This window comes from Chiloscyllium punctatum, chromosome X (genome assembly GCF_047496795.1).
Source record: "Chiloscyllium punctatum isolate Juve2018m chromosome X, sChiPun1.3, whole genome shotgun sequence".
Lineage (NCBI taxonomy): Eukaryota > Metazoa > Chordata > Chondrichthyes > Orectolobiformes > Hemiscylliidae > Chiloscyllium > Chiloscyllium punctatum.
In genome coordinates, this window is record NC_092791.1 from 10241230 (window position 1) to 10257943 (window position 16714).

Below are 16714 nucleotides of genomic sequence, written 5' to 3' on the forward strand. Positions count from 1 at the left end.
TTATGTGTGAGATACTGTACTGGGGGCAGCTTTCTGTGTGAGATACTGTACAGGGAGCAGCTCTATGTGTGAGATACTGTACTGGGAGCAGCTTTCTGTGTGAGCGACTGTTCTGGGAGCCGCTTTCTGTGTGAGGGACTGTACAGGGAGCCGCTCTCTGTGTGAGGTACTGTACAGGGAGCAGCTTTCTGTGTGAGATACTGTACAGGGAGCAGTTTTCTGTGTGAGGTACTGTACAGGGAGCAGCTTTCTGTGTGAGATACTGTACTGGGAGCAGCTTTCTGTGTGAGATACTGTACAGGGAGCAGCACTCTGTGTGAGATACTGTACAGTGAGCAGCTTTCTGTGTGAGATACTGTACAGTGAGCAGCTTTCTGTGTGAGATACTGTACTGGGAGCAGCTTTCTGTGTGAGATACTGTACAGGGAGCAGCTTTCTGTGTGAGGTACTGTACATTGGGCAACTTTCTCTGTGAGGTACTGGACAGGGAGCAGAATTCTGTGTGAGGTACTGTACTGGGAGCAGCTCTCTGTGTGAGATACTGTACAGGGAGCAGCTTTCTGTGTGAGGTACTGTACTGGGAGCAGCTTTAGGTGTGAGATACTGTACAGGGAGCAGCTTTCTGTGTGAGGTACTGTACAGGGAGCAGCTTTCTGTGTGAGATACTGTACAAGGAATAGCTTTCTGTGTGAGATACTGTACTGGGGGCAGCTTTCTGTGTGAGATACTGTACAGGGAGCAGCTTTCTGTGTGAGATACTGTACTGGGGGCAGCTTTCTGTGTGAGGTACTGTACAGGGAGCAGCTTTCTGTGTGAGATACTGTACTGGGAGCAGCTTTCTGTGGGAGATACTGTACAGGGAGCAGCTTTCTGTGTGAGGTACTGTACAGGGAGCAGCTTTCTGTGTGAGATACTGTACAGGGAGCAGCTTTCTGTGTGAGGTACTGTACTGGGAGCAGCTTTCTGTGTGAGATACTGTACAGGGAGCAGCTTTTTGTGTGTGATACTGTACAGGGAGCAGCTGTCTGTGTGAGATATTGTACAGGGAGCAGCTTTCTGTGTGTGATACTGGACAGGGAGCAGCTTTCTGTGTGAGATACTGTACAGGGAGCAGCTTTCTGTGTGAGGTACTGTACAGGCAGCAGCTTTCTGTGTGTGATACTGTACAGTGAGCAGCTTTCTGTGTGAGATACTGTACAGGGAGCAGCTTTCTGTGTGAGGTACTGGAAAGGAAGCAGCTTTCTGTGTGAGGTACTGTACAGGTAGCAGCTTTCTGTGTGAGATACTGTACAGGGAGCAGCTTTCTGTGTGAGGTACTGTTCAGGGAGCAGCTTTCTGGGTGAGATACTGTACAGGGAGCAGCTTTCTGTGTGAGATACTGTACTGGGAGCAGCTTTCTGTGTGAGATACTGTATAGGGAGCAGCACTCTGTGTGAGATACTGGAATGGGAGCAGCTTTCTGTGTGAGTTACTGGAATGGGAGCAGCTTTCTGTGTGAGATACTGTAATGGGAGCAGCACTCTGTGTGAGATACTGTACAGGGAGCAGCATTCTGTGTGAGATACTGTACTGGGAGCAGCTTTCTGTGTGAGATACTGTACAGGGAGCAGCTTTCTGTGTGAGGTACTGTACAGGGAGCAGCTTTCTGTGTGTGATACTGTACAGTGAGCAGCTTTCTGTGTGAGATACTGTACAGGGAGCAGCTTTCTGTGTGAGGTACTGTACTGGGAGCAGCTTTCTGTGTGAGATACTGTACAGGGAGCAGCTTTCTGTGTGAGGTACTGTACTGGGAGCAGCTTTCTGTGTGAGGTACTGGACAGGGAGCAGCTTTTTCTGTGTGATACTGTTCAGGGAGCAGCACTCTGTGTGAGATACTGTACAGGGAGCAGCTTTCTGTGTGAGATACTGTACAGGGAGCAGCTTTCTGTGTGAGATACTGTACTGGGGGCAGCTTTCTGTGTGATGTACTGTACAGGGAGCAGCTTTCTGTGTGTGATACTGTACAGTGAGCAGCTTTCTGTGTGAGATACTGTACAGGGAGCAGCTTTCTGTGTGAGGTACTGTACTGGGAGCAGCTTTCTGTGTGAGCTACTGTACAGGGAGCAGCTTTCTCTGTGAGGTACTGTACTGGGAGCAGCTTTCTGTGTGAGATACTGTACAGGGAGCAGCTTTCTGTGTGAGGTACTGTACAGGGAGCAGCTTTCTGTGTGAGATACTGTACAGGGAGCAGCTTTCAGTGTGAGATACTGTACAGGGAGCAGCTCTCTGTGTGAGGTACTGTACAGCGAGCAGCTTTCTGTGTGAGATACTGTACAGGGAGCAGCTTTCTGTGTGAGATACTGTACAGGGAGCAGCTTTCTGTGTGAGATACTGTACAGGGGGCAGCTTTCTGTGTGAGATACTGGACAGGTAGCAGCTTTCTGTGTGAGGTACTGTACAGGGAGCAGCTTTCTGTGTGAGATACTTTACAGGGAGCAGCTTTCGGTTTGAGATACTGTACAGGGAGCAGCTTTCTGTGTGAGATACTGTACAGGGAGCAGCTCTCTGTGTGAGGTACTGTACAGGGAGCAGCTTTCTGTGTGAGATACTGTACAGGGAGCAGGTTTCGGTGTGAGATAATGTACAGGGAGCAGCTTTTTGTGTGAGATACTGTACTGGGGGCAGCTTTCTGTGTGAGATACTGTACTGGGGGCAGCTTTCGGTGTGTGATACTGTACAGGGACAGCTTTCTGTGTGAGATACTGTACTGGGAGCAGCTTTCTGTGTGAGATACTGTACAGGGAGCAGCTTTCTGTGTGAGATACTGTACAGAGAGCAGCTTTCTCTGTGAGATACTGTACTGGGGGCAGCTTTCTGTGTGTGATACTGTACTGGGAGCATCTCTCTGTGTGAGATACTGTACAGGGAGCAGCTTTCTGTGTGAGGTACTGTACAGGGAGCAGCTTTCTGTGTGAGATACTGTACAGGGAGCAGCTTTCTGTGTGAGGTACTGGACAGGGAGCAGCTTTCTGTGTGAGATACTGTACTAGGAGCAGCTTTCTGTGTGAGGTACTGGACTGGGAGCAGCTTTCTCTGTGAGGTACTGTACAGGGAGCAGCTTTCTGTGTGAGGTACTGTACTGGGGGCAGCTTTCTGTGTGAAATACTGTAATGGGAGCAGCTTTCTGTGTGAGGTACTGTACAGGGAGCAGCTTTCTGTGTGAGGTACTGGACTGGGAGCAGCTTTCTGTGTGAGGTACTGTACAGGGAGCAGCTTTCTGTGTGAGATACTGTACTGGGGGCAGCTTTCTGTGTGAGGTACTGAACAGGGAGCAGCTTTCGGTGTGAGATACTGTACAGGGAGCAGCTTTCTCTGTGAGATACTGTACTGGGGGCAGCTTTCTGTGTGTGATACTGTACTGGGGGCAGCTTTCTGTGTGTGATACTGTACAGGGTGCAGCTTTCTGTGTGAGATACTGTACTGGGAGCAGCTTTCTGTGTGAGATACTGTACTGGGAGCAGCTTTCTGTGTGAGATACTGTACAGGGAGCAGCTTTCTGTGTGAGATACTGTACAGAGAGCAGCTTTCTCTGTGAGATACTGTACTGGGGGCAGCTTTCTGTGTGTGATACTGTACTTGGAGCAGCTCTCTGTGTGAGATACTGTACAGGGAGCAGCTTTCTGTGTGAGGTACTGTACTGTAGGCAGCTTTCTGTGTGTGATACTGTACAGGGAGCAGCTTTCTGTGTGAGATACTGTACTGGGAGCAGCTTTCTGTGTGTGATACTGTACTGGGGGCAGATTTCTGTGTGAGATACTGGACAGGGAGCAGCTTTCTGTGTGTGATACTGTACAGGGAGCAGCTTTCTGTGTGAGGTACTGTACAGTGAGCAGCTTTCTGTGTGAGATACTGTACAGGGAGCAGCTTTCTGTGTGAGGTACTGGACTGGGAGCAGCTTTCTGTGTGAGGTACTGGACTGGGAGCAGCTTTCTGTGTGAGATACTGTAATGGGAGCAGCTTTCTGTGTGAGGTACTGTACAGGGAGCAGCTTTCTGTGTGAGATACTGTACAGGGAGCAGCTTTCTGTGTGAGATACTGGACTGGGAGCAGCTTTCTGTGTGAGATACTGGACTGGGAGCAGCTTTCTGTGTGAGATACTGTACAGGGAGCAGCTTTCTGTGTGAGATACTGTACTGGGAGCAGCTTTCTGTGTGAGGTACTGGACAGGGAGCAGCTTTCTGTGTGAGATGCTGTACAGGGAGCAGCTTTCTGTGTGAGATACTGTACAGGGAGCAGCTTTCTGTGTGAGATACTGTACTGGGGGCAGCTTTCTGAGTGAGGTTCTGTACAGGGAGCAGCTTTCTGTGTGAGATACTGGACTGGGAGCAGCTTTCTGTGTGAGATACTGGACTGGGAGCAGCTTTCTGTGTGAGGTACTGTACAGGGAGCAGCTTTCTGTGTGAGATACTGTACAGGGAGCAGCTTTCTGTGTGTGGTACTGTACAGGGAGCAGCTTTCTGTGTGAGGTACTGGACAGGGAGCAGCTCTCTGTGTGAGGTACTGTACAGGGAGCAGCTTTCTGTGTGAGATACTGTACAGGGAGCAGCTTTCTGTGTGAGATACTGTACTGGGGGCAGCTTTCTGAGTGAGGTACTGTACAGGGAGCAGCTTTCTGTGTGAGATACTGTACAGGGAGCAGCTTTCTGTGTGAGATACTGTACTGGGAGCAGCTTTCTGTGTGAGATACTGTACAGGGAGCAGCTTTCTGTGTGAGATACTGTACAGGGAGCAGCTTTCTGTGTGAGGTACTGTACAGGGAGCAGCTTTCTGTGTGAGATACTGTACAGGGAGTAGCTTTCGGTGTGAGATACTGTACAGGGAGCAGCTTTCTGTGTGAGGTACTGTACAGGGAGCAGCTTTCTGTGTGAGGTACTGTACAGGGAGCAGCTTTCTGTGTGAGATACTGTACAGGGAGCAGCTTTCTGTGTGAGATACTGTACTGGGGGCAGCTTTCTGTGTGAGATACTGTACAGGGAGCAGCTCTCTGTGTGAGATACTGTACTGGGAGCAGCTTTCTGTGTGAGATACTGTACAGGGAGCAGCTTTCTGTGTGAGATACTGTACTGGGGGCAGCTTTCTGTGTGAGGTACTGTACAGGGAGCAGCATTCTGTGTGAGGTACTGTACAGGGAGCAGCATTCTGTGTGAGGTACTGGACAGGGAGCAGCTTTCTGAGAGATACATTGAGTAGCTTACGTCGAAAGGTACACTTCTAGATTACCCCGTGATTTGAAGAAAATGGAGCAGCATAGTTCCCAGAATGTTAGCATGAAGCACTCTCATGATCTGATTGTGAGTGGTGACTGGAAAAGTAAGCCCTGTGTGAAAAGCTAGATGTTGTAAAGCGTTTTGAACGTAAGGACAGAATATGGATATCACTCACTTGACAGGCGTACAAAAAGGAGGGGAGTAATTGGAATAAACATTGTTTATTGTTGAGAACTCAAATTGAAGTATTTCTCAGAGATAAGAGGTCAATGCAGAATTCAGTGCCTTGTCTTTTCGTCCAACACTCGCAAATCAGTTCACTCTCGATTTGCATGGGAGAGTGAGCAGAATCCACTCCTCAAGCGGAAACAGATGAACGTGAATGTTTGGTTTGCCGGGATCCTGCTGTGCGCACTTGCTGCCACACAGATGCTGACAGCACCTTGAACTCGAAGGTAGAAGAGGTCTCTGGCTGAAGCTTTTGTGTGATACAGAGTGGCGAGGTGATTGGATGGGGAAGGCAGTGATATTGAGGGCTCACTGAGCAATGACGTTCTCTCTCTCTCTCACACACACCCCCACAGTCCAGAGACGTGAACCGAGCCAATAAGAACGAAGTGAAGGAGGCGAATCGCTACTACTTAATCGAAGCTTGCATAGCTTTGTTGTTGTCGTTCATCATCAACGTCTTTGTGGTCTCAGTATTTGCCGAAGCGTTTTACAATCAGACCAATGAGCAGGTGGTGAGTATGAGAAGTAATGTCGGGGCCATGGGCCATGGGGTGCTCCTAAGTGGTGCAGTCCTTCCAGCACACTGGCATGATCGGTTGGCTGGAAATGTGGTTGGGTTGCCCATTGGTACATTCCAACCCCAGACATTCATTACCAGGTTCTCCGGGCAGAACCCTGTATTCCACCAAACTGGACCATTTGCTTTATTTAAATGGCACTAACGTCAACACCAAAAAATGATTGTAATTCCATTCGGAAGATGCTTCGGAGCAGTATGTGCTGTCTGACCATTACTGCTGATGATACAGTCGCTGATGGGTAAGAAAATGGATACGCTGAGTCGGAGGTTTTGATTTCATTTGGTTTATTCTTGTCCCATGTCGTGATTATATAGTATTGTTTTGTGTGGACAGAGTAGTGAAGAAAGCATTTGGGACGCTTGCCTTTATTGGTCAGCACATTGATATAGGAGTTGGGATAGCCATGGGCATCTGTGTGGGCCCCAGCTATGCCTGCTTCTGTGTCAGATATGTGGAACAGTCCATTTTCTGTCGTTACACTGGCACCATTCCTCACCTTTTCCTCTGCTATATCGATGGCTGCATCAGCGCCACCTCGTGCTCCCACGAGGAGGTTGAACAGCTGATCAACTTCGCAAACACCTTCCACCCTGACCTCAAGTTCACCTGGACCATCTCCGGCACCTCCCTCCCCTAACTGGACCTCTCCATCTCCATTTCTGGTGACAGACTCAACACGGACATGTCCTACAAACCCAGCAACTCCCACAGCGACCTGGACTACACCTTCCACTCCTCCTCCGGTAAAAAGTGCTATCCCTTATTCCCAATTCCTCCGCCTCCACTGGAGACGCTCCCAGGTGGATCAGTTCCACTCTAGAACATCCCAAATGGCCTCCTTCTTCCAAGATCATAATTTCCTCTCCCACATGGGCCTTCCCTCCAATCACAGCAAGGACAGAACCCACCCGCCACCCCCCCCCCTCCAATCCTCAACTTCCACCCTACCAACCTCCATATACATCGCATCATCCTCTGCCACTTCTGACACCCACAGTCAGACCCCACCACCAGAGATATAATTGCCTCCTTTCAGCATTCCACAGAGACCATTTCCTCCGCGACTCACTCATTAGGCCCACGCTACCCCCCCACCGTCCACACCCGGTACCTTCACCTGCCATCGCACAAGGTGTCAAACCTGCGCCTCCAGCTCCCCCTCACCTCCATCCAAGTTCCTGAAGGATCCTTTCACATCCGACAGATTTTCCTGCACCTCCAAAAACCTCATCTGCTATGTCCGTTGCTTGTGATGTGGAGGCAGGATGCCAACTTGCGGAAAGTTTCAGGGAACACCTCTGGGGCACCTGCACCAACCAACCCCACCACCCTGTGGCCAACCACTTCAACTCCCCCTCCCACTCTGCCAAGGGCATGCAAGTCCTGGGCTTCCTCCACCGCCAAATCCTTGCCACGTGACCCCTGGAGGAAGAACACCTCATCTTCCGCCTTGGGACCCTCCAACCACATGGCATTAATGTGGATGTCACCAGTTTCCTCATTTCCCCTCCCCCCACCTTATCCCAGATCCAACCCTCCAACTCGGCTCTTTGGTATGCTTTCCTTTATTGGTCAGAGTATTGAGTATAAATGTTGGGAGGTCATGTTGCGTTTGTACAGAACATTAATTAGGCCACTTTTGGAATACTGTGTGCAATTCTGGTCTCCCTCCAAAAGGAAGGATGTTGTGAAACTTGAAAGGGTTCAGAAAAGATTTACAAGGATGTTGCCAGGGTTGGAGGATCTGAGCTACAGGGAGAGGCTGAACAGGCTGGGGCTGTTTTCCCTGGAGCGTCAGAGGCTGAGGGGTGACCTTATAGAGGTTTATAAAATTATGAGGGGCATGGATAGGATAAATAGACAAGGTCTTTTCCCTGGGGTAGGGGAGTCCAGAACTAGAGGGTGAGATTTAGGGTGAGAGGGGAAAGATTTGAAAGGGGCCTAAGGGGCAACATTTTCATGCAGAAAGTAGTGCACACAGGGAATGAGCTGCCAGAGGAAGTGGTGAAGGCTGGTATAATTGCAGCATTTAAAAGGTATCTGGTTGGGTATATGAATAGGAAGGGTTTGGAGGGACATGGGCCAAGTGCTGGCAAATGGGACTCGATTAATTTAAGATATCTGGTCGACATGGACAAGGTGGATCAAAGGGTCTGTTTCTGTGCTGTATGACTCTATGACTCTAAATCATACTTTACATAAGTCCATCATGGTAATAGAACAGAATGCAGAATGTAGTGCTTTAGCAACAGGGAAGGTGCAGAGAAAGATCAACTCTAGTATATGAGAGGTCCGTTCAAGTTTGATAATGTTAACAGAGGAAGAAATGAGCTTGCCAGACCACATGAGGGAATTATTTTACAATTACGGGTGGGAACACAATAAAATATTGCAAGATAATAGTCATGAAGAAAGTATTGGCAGGAAAGAATGCCAAGTCCCCAGGATCAGATGGTTTCTATCCCATGATTTTAAAGGATTTAGGTGACACCATTTCAAATCCCCAACTCCAATGTTCCAAAGGTCTCTCAATTTGGGAACTGTTTCTTTAGGTTGGTAAACTGCACACATCACTCCATGATTTATTAAAGTGGTGAGTGTTATGACCGAAGCTGGAGGAGTGCCCCATTGTTCCAATCCCACTCCTACACAGTCACAACATAAAATGTCCATACTTTTTCAAAGTGATCAATTATCTTGTCTATGTCAGGTTTAAACAATAAAGATCTATCGACCAGTTTTCTTAAATGTACAGTTGTTGGTTTAGTATCAAAACAAAGCTTATTCAATAAAGATGCAATCATTGATTAATGTTCACAGTCAGTAAAATAGAATTATAAATGTTTATCCTTCTAACACACACACACGCACACACAGACTTCCCTCCAACTGAACTGAATAAGACAAGAACCTCTTTAGGCCAGGCGCTGTTCAAGCTGCTCCCACCAGGGATATGCAGAAAAACAAGCGCTTATTGCCATCATGTGACTTCCCTAAAGTCTTGCTTTTTTAAAAATAAATCTCTAAATGGTGAACTTTCAGTGACCTCTTTTAAAGGAACTACTTCAGGTATGTCCACAAGTAAATAAATTTTCTGGAATCCTTCAACACTTAAATATAAAGCAATTTTGATAAGAGAAACCCCAGGGAATCTTCTGTGGGATAATGGGATTCATAGATGATATTTCAAATGGCTCCTATGACTCAGTAAGAGCGAGTCCTGAATATTCATTGATATAAATGGTTCTCTGGGCTTGTTGCTGCTCCGTATTACCTTAAAGCAGGGGTAGGCAATTAATTCTTCCAAGGGGCCACATGAGAAACCTGAGTTGTGTTGGAGGGCCGAACCAACAATAAGTTGAACATAATTCTGCTCAGTATTAATTTTCTCCCATTGTAAAAAGTACTAAATGATATAGTTTTGCACTGAAACTTGTAATCAAAAGAATAAGGATATTCTGTTACAATAAAGATATGAAATTGTGGAGTAAGTCAAATATAGAAGATATAAACAGTAAAAACAATAATTTCAGTATTTCATTTTATTTTTAACGTGTTAATCTCACAAACCAATAATGAAAAGTTGTTTCATTATTGTTCAGTATTACAAACAACAAACAACTCTTTACAAACAACAAACAACTCGATACAAAAAGCAATAATTGCTTTTGATGTGTTTCAGTTCATTTTACTTGTTTAGTGAGAAAGCTCCAGTCTGTTTTGGGCTTGAACAAGTGCACTGAAATCTGGGTGAATGTCTGAGGTAGATATGCGAAGGACAGCTGAGAGGTGATCGTCAGTGATAGAGGATCGGTATTTGGATTTGTTGAACTTCATCACTGGGAACGTCTGTTCACATACATAGGTAGATCCAAGGAGGACTAGAATCTTCTGAGCATGCCTCCTCATGTGGGGAAAGTTCTCCTCTTTGAGGGAAGAGTAAAAATCAAGCAGTGAGATGACCTAAAGTACTCTGCCAGAAGTGTGTCAGACTGCAGGTCAATGAGTTCAAGCTGAACATCGCTAGGTGCATTCTCACATTGCACGTAAATGGGGAAAAAAATCATGTGCATTTCATTTTCAACCATTTTAACATCTTGAAATCACCTTGAAAATTCCCCATGCAGTGCTTCTAACATAGATGAGTCCCTGTGGAGGTGATCAGCTGAAGGTGCGGCTTCCTTCAGTGTTGGCAAGTGGGTGAGAATGTTGTCCTCCATTTGGCTTGAGAGAAGCTGCAACTTTCTCATAAAAGCCTTCCCCAAGTTGTACATTTCATGTACAAAAAGGCCCTTGCACTGCAGTTTCATATTTAGTTCATTCATAAGTGCAGTCACATCATCAGCAAAACCAAGGCCTGCAATCCAGTCTGCATCCTAAAGCTGTGGAATGCCATTCCCTTTCTTCACACAGAAATCTTGAATCTCTTCTCTCAGGTCCCATACACTTTTCAACACTTTGCCCAGGCTGGGCCACCTGACAGCTGTGTGGTAGCCTATGTCACGATGTTCAGTCTCATTTTCCTCCAAAAGTGTAACAAACTGCCTGTGATTCAAAGCTCTTGCCCTGATGAAGTTAACTATTTTAGTTATAACATCAACCACATGGTTAATTTTTAACATTGACTTACACAACACTTCCTGATGTATAATACAGTGCAAAAATACCAATTTCTGTTCAGGGTCAATTTCTGTCACTTTATCCTGCATTCTCTTTAAGAGTCCAACATTTTTTCCTGTTAAATTTGGACAACCATCCATTGTCACACCCGCCAGCTTGTCCCATTTTAGTCCCAACATGTCCAAACATGCATTTACCTCCGTGAACAAATCATTACCAGTTGTTGTTCCTTTCATTGACTGCATGGCTGCCAGCTCCTCCGTGATTTTAATGTCCGTAGTTATCCCACGTACGAAGATGAGTAACTGGGCTGTGTCACGTACGTCGCAGCTCTCATCCAAAGCCAAGGTAAAAAAGTAATGGTTGACCACTCCGTGCTGCAGCTGAAGCTCCAGATTTCTCGCAATGTCCCCAATCCTTCTCATTACAGTGTGTCAGGAGAGGGGCACATTCTCAAATGCCTCCTTTTTCTGCAGAGCCCAACAAGCACTCCTTAATGAACTCTCCATCAGAAAACGGTTTACTGTTTCTGGCGATTTTGTGGGATATGACATAACTTGTCTTGGCGTGAGCTGACATTTTGAGGGCTCACCAGCAAGCATCACTTTTAGCTGCTCCCGCACATATACGCGCATGTGCGTCCATACTTAAATAAAAAAGCATCCTTTTCAAAACGTGCATGGCGTAAATGCTTTTTCATTTATGTTCTAATTTAAGATTGACCTCATGTGGGCCGGACACGAAAGACCAAAGAGCCGGATATGGCCCACAGGCCGTAAAATGCCCAGGTCTGCCTTAAAGGGAACATGTTGGGCCCGTACTCTCCCCAGTTCCTTATCGAAAATTATTCTGCTGTGAAATTTCCCTCAAGTACCTGTTCCCAGTCTACTCTGGCCAGATCCTGCCTTATTTTTAATAAAACCTGCCTTCCCCCAATCTAAAGCACCTTTTTTTTTTGGCAGACCATCTTCTTCCTTTTCCATAACAAACTTATCAAGTGTACGGTGTTGTGGTGACTATTCTGAAAATGCTCCCCCACTATCACCTCGAACACCTATCCACGTTCTCTCCCCAGAATCAGGTGCAGCACGAGGTGCCATCCCCTTGTTGGACCATCAATACTTTGACAGAAAGCGTTCTCCCAGATACATGTTCAGAAATCTTTCCCCTTGAAACCCCTTACACTATGACCATCGCAATTAATGTTGGAGATGTTGAACTCCTGCAAAATAACTACCCTGTTATTACACCCCTCAGAGATGCCCTGGAGCTGAGTGACCTCACAGCTATCTGCCACATATGGCTCCAACCAGTGGAGAGTTTTCCCTCTGATCCTCGTTGGCTCCAGTTTTGTCAGGGTTCCTTGATGCCGCACTCAGTCAAATGTGGAATGGATGTCCATATGATATAGGAATAGAACTTGGCCATTTGGCCTCTCAAGTCTGCTCTGCCTTTTGATCATGGTTGATATATTTCTCAACCCCATTCTCTTGCCTTCTCTCCATAACCCTTGATCCCCTTACTCATCAAGAACCAGTCTATCTCTCTGTCTTAAATATGCTCGTTGACTTGGTCTCCACAGGCTTCTGTGGCAATGAGTTCCACAGATTCCCCACCCTCTGGCTGAAAGAATTCCCCCTCACCTCAGTTTGAAAGGGTCGCCCCCTTCACCCTGAGGCTGTGCCCTCAGGTCCAGGTCTCTTCGACTAAATCATAGAATCATAGAAGCCCTACAGTGTGGAAACAGGCCATTTGGCCCAACAAGTCCACACTGACCCTCCGAAGAGTAAGCTACCCAGATCCATTCCCCTACCCAATTACTCTACATTTACCCCTTACTAATGCACCTAACCTACACATCCCTGGACACTATGGGCAATTTAACATAGCCAAAACTGCGCATCTTTATATTGTGGGAGGAAACCCACGCAGACACAGAGGAGAATGTGCAGACTCCACACAGACAGTTGCCCGAGGCTGGAATTGAACCCAAGTCCCTGACGCTGTGAGACATATTCTCCACGCTGTCCTCTCAGTATTCTAGAAGTTTCAATGAGGTGTTGTCAAGGCCTGTCACCCTCCCCTCCCCTCTGGAGTTCAGCTCTTTTGTCCATGTTTGACCCAAGGCTGTAATGAGGTCAGGAGCTGAGTGACCCTGGTGGAACCCAAACTGGGCCTCACTGAGCAGGTTATTGCTGAGCAGGTGCTGCTTGATATCACTGTTGGTGACACCTTCCATCGACTTCCAGGGCTTGTGGATGCAGCAAAATAATTAGAGCGAAATCTTTCAGGGGGCGAAATTAGGAAATATTACCTCCCGCAAAGTGTGGTGAAGGTTCGGAGTAGTATTGACGTGAGATGTATTGCTACAGAGTGCTTGGATTGCCAAGTGAAAAGACTGTACAGTTTAGAAATGTATCTGACACGATTTTTCCCTTTCGTAGCACGAAGTGTGCGCCAACAGCAGTAGTCCACACTCTGACCTCTTCCCGAACAATAACAGCACTCTCAGTGTCGACATCTACAAAGGGGTAAGTACATTTGGATACAAATTTGATTTGACAGTCAGAGACAGAGAGTGGCGATGGAGGGTTGTTTTTCAGACTGAAGGCCTGTTACCAGCAGTGTTCGGCAGGGATCGGTGCTGGGTCCACTTTGGTTTGCCATTTATATAAACGATGTGGATGAGAAGACAAGAGGCATGGTGAGTAAATTGGCAGACGATACCAATATTGGTTGCGTAGTGGACATTGAAGAAGGTCATCTAAGATTACAAGGAGATCTTGATCAATTGGGTCATTGGGTTGAGGAGTGGCAGCTGGAGTTTAATTTGAATAAATATGAGGTATTGCATTTTGGCAAAATGAACAAGGGCAGGACTTATACAGTTAAAAGTCGGTCCTTGGGTAGTGCTGTAGAATAGAAAGACCTCGGGGTTCAGGTACATAATTCTTTGAAATACGTGTCACATATAGACAGGGTGGTTAAGAAGGCATTTAGCACGCTTGTCTTCACTGCTCAGACCTTCAAGTATGGGAAGTCATGTTGAGGTTGTACAGGACATTGGTGAGGCCTCGTCTGGAGAACTGTGTCCAGTTCTGCTCACCCTGTTACAGGAAGGATATTATTAAGCTGGAGAGGGTTCAGAAGAGATTGAGCAGGATGTTGCCGGGAATGGAGGGTTTGAGTTATAAAGATAGGCTGGGTTTTTATTTACTGGAGCGTAGGAGGTTGAGGGCTGACCTTAGTTTTATAAAATCATGAGGGGTGCAGATCAAGTGAATGGCAACATTTAGGACAGCACGGTGGCTCAGTGGTGATCACTGCTGCCTCACAGCGCCAAGGACCTGGGTTTGAAGAGGATAAATAGGGTGGTCAGTAGGACTTTAAACTTCTGAGTTGGGGGGAAGGGAAAGTGAAAGCGACAGGGAGTATGGAGGTAAATGGAAAGATAAGCAGCAGGATAGCATGTTTTCAGGCGGATTTAAAATTGAGGCAGACTGAGAATGCAGAAAAAAGCAAGGATAACTTAGGACATATGACTTCCAACATCTCTAATGATAAGAAAGTTAGCATTAAGGCACTTTACCTGAATGCTCGTAGCATTCATAACAAAGCCGATGAACTAATGGCACAGATAATAGTGAATGATTATGATGTAGTAGGCATCACAGAGACTTGGTTACAGGGGGGTCAGGACTGGCAGTTAAACCTCCATGGTTTTTCAACTTATCGAAAAAACAGAGGGGTGGGCAGAGGGGGTGGGGTTGCCTTGTTAGTTAAGAACAAAATTAAATCTATGGTATTGAATGACATAGCGTCGGATGATGTGGAATCTGTGTGGGTGGAATTGAGGAACCACAAAGGCAAAAAACCATAATTGGAGTTGTGTATAGACCTCCTAACAGTGGTCAGGACCAGGGACGCAACATGTACCGGGAAATAGAGAAGGCATGTCAGAAAGCCAAGGTCATGGTGATCATGGGAGACTTCAATATGCAGGTGGACTGGGTAAATAATGTTGCCAGTGGATCCAAAGAAAGGGAATTCATGGAATGCTTACAGGATGGCTTTTTGGAACAGCTTGTCATGGAGCCCACAAGAGAGCAGGCTATTCTGGACCTAGTGCTTTGCAATGAACCAGACTCTATAAAAGATCTTAAAGTAAGGGAACCCTTAGGAAGTAGCGACCATAATATGGTAGAGTTCAGTCTGGAGTTTGAAAGGGAGAAGGCAAAATCTGATGTAATGGTGTTACAGTTGAATAAAGGTAATTATGAAGGCATGAGAGAGGAACTGACTAAAATAGACTGGAAGCAGAGGCTAACCGGGAAGACAGTAGAGCAAAAATGGCAGGACTTTGTAGGTATAATTGAGGACACTGTACAGAGGTTCATTCCCAAGAAAAGAAAGATTAACCGGGGAGGGATTAGACAACCTTGGCTGACAAAGGAAGTCAGGAAATGTATTAAAGAAAAAGAGAGATCCTATAAAGTGGCTAAGAACAGTGGGAAATCAGAAGATTGGGAAGGATACAAAAGCAAACAGAGGATAACAAAGAGTGTAATAAGAAATGAGAGGATCAAATATGAAGGTAGGCTAGCCAGTAATATTAGAAATAATAGTAAAAGTTTCTTTCAGTACATAAGAAACAAACGACAGGCAAAAGTAGACAGTGGGCCACTTCAAACTGATGCAGGGAGCCTAGTGATGGGAGATAAGGAAATAGCAGGAGAACTTAACAAGTACTTTGCGTCAGTTTTCACAGTGGAAGACATGAGTAATATCCCCAAAATTAAAGGGTGTCACGGGGCTGAGTTGAGTATGGTTGCCATTACGAAAGAGATAGTGCTAGAAAAGTTAAAAAGTCTTAAAATTGATAAATCTCCTGGCCCCGATGGGATACACCCTAGAGTTCTGAGAGAGGTTGCTGAGGAAATAGCAGAGGCATTGGTTGAGATCTTTCAAGAGTCACTGGAGTCAGGAAAGGTCCCGGATGATTGGAAGATGGCTGTAGTAACCCCCTTGTTCAAGAAAGGATCAAGGCAAAAGATGGAAAATTATAGGCCAATCAGCTTAACCTCGGTTGTTGGTAAAATTCTAGAATCCATCATTAAGGATGAGGTTTCTAAATTCTTGGAAGAGCAGAGTCTGATTAGAACAAGTCAACATGGATTTAGTAAAGGGAGGTCATGCCTGACAAACCTGTTGGAATTTTTTGAAGAGGTAACAAGTAGGTTAGACCAGGGAAACCCAGTGGATGTGGTCTATCTAGACTTTCAAAAGGCCTTTGATAAGGTGCCACACGGGAGGCTGCTGAGCAAGGTGAGGGCCCATGGTGTTCGAGGTGAGCTGCTGGGATGGATTGAGGATTGGCTGTCTAACAGAAGGCAGAGAGTTGGGATAAAAGGTTCTTTTTCAGAATGGCAGCCGGTGACGAGCGGTGTCCCGCAGGGTTCGGTGCTGGGGCCACAGCTGTTCGCATTATATATTAATGATCTGGATGAAGGGACTGGGGGCATTCTAGTGAAGTTTGCCGATCATACGAAGTTAGGTGGACAGGCAGGTAGTACTGAGGAAGTGGGGAGGCTACAGAAGGATCTAGACAGGTTGGGAGAGTGGTCCAGGAAATGGCTGATGGAATTTAACGTGAGCAAGTGCGAGGTCTTGCACTTTGGCAAAAAGAATAAAAGCATGGACTACTTTCTAAATGGTGAGAAAATTAATAAAGCCAAAGCACAAAGGGATCTGGGAGTGCTAGTCGAGGATTCTCTAAAGGTCAACATGCAGGTTGAGTCTGTGATTAAGAAAGCGAATGCAATGTTGTCTCTTATGTCAAGAGGGTTGGAATATAAAAGCAGAGATATACTACTAAGACTTTATAAAGCTCTGGTTAGGCCCCATTTGGAGTACTGTGTCCAGTTTTGGTCCCCACACCTCAGGAAGGACATACTGGCACTGGAACGTGTCCAGCGGAGATTCACACGGATGATCCCTGGAATGACAGGTCTAGCATATGAGGAACGGCTGAGGATA

General features: G+C 46.3%; 1 protein-coding gene and 1 pseudogene across 1 annotated transcript in view; one reads left to right on the forward strand and one right to left on the reverse strand.

The window, feature by feature from the left end:
- Positions 1-16714, forward strand: part of LOC140471184 (natural resistance-associated macrophage protein 2-like) — a 199706-nt gene that overhangs the window by 149777 nt on the left and 33215 nt on the right. Inside the window, exons 11-12 of the mRNA XM_072567072.1 lie at positions 5831-5989; positions 13123-13209. Coding sequence (XP_072423173.1) covers positions 5831-5989; positions 13123-13209 — 246 coding nt within the window. The remainder of the gene's footprint in view (positions 1-5830; positions 5990-13122; positions 13210-16714) is intronic.
- On the reverse strand, positions 10162-11103 carry LOC140471133 (general transcription factor II-I repeat domain-containing protein 2A-like; annotated as a pseudogene).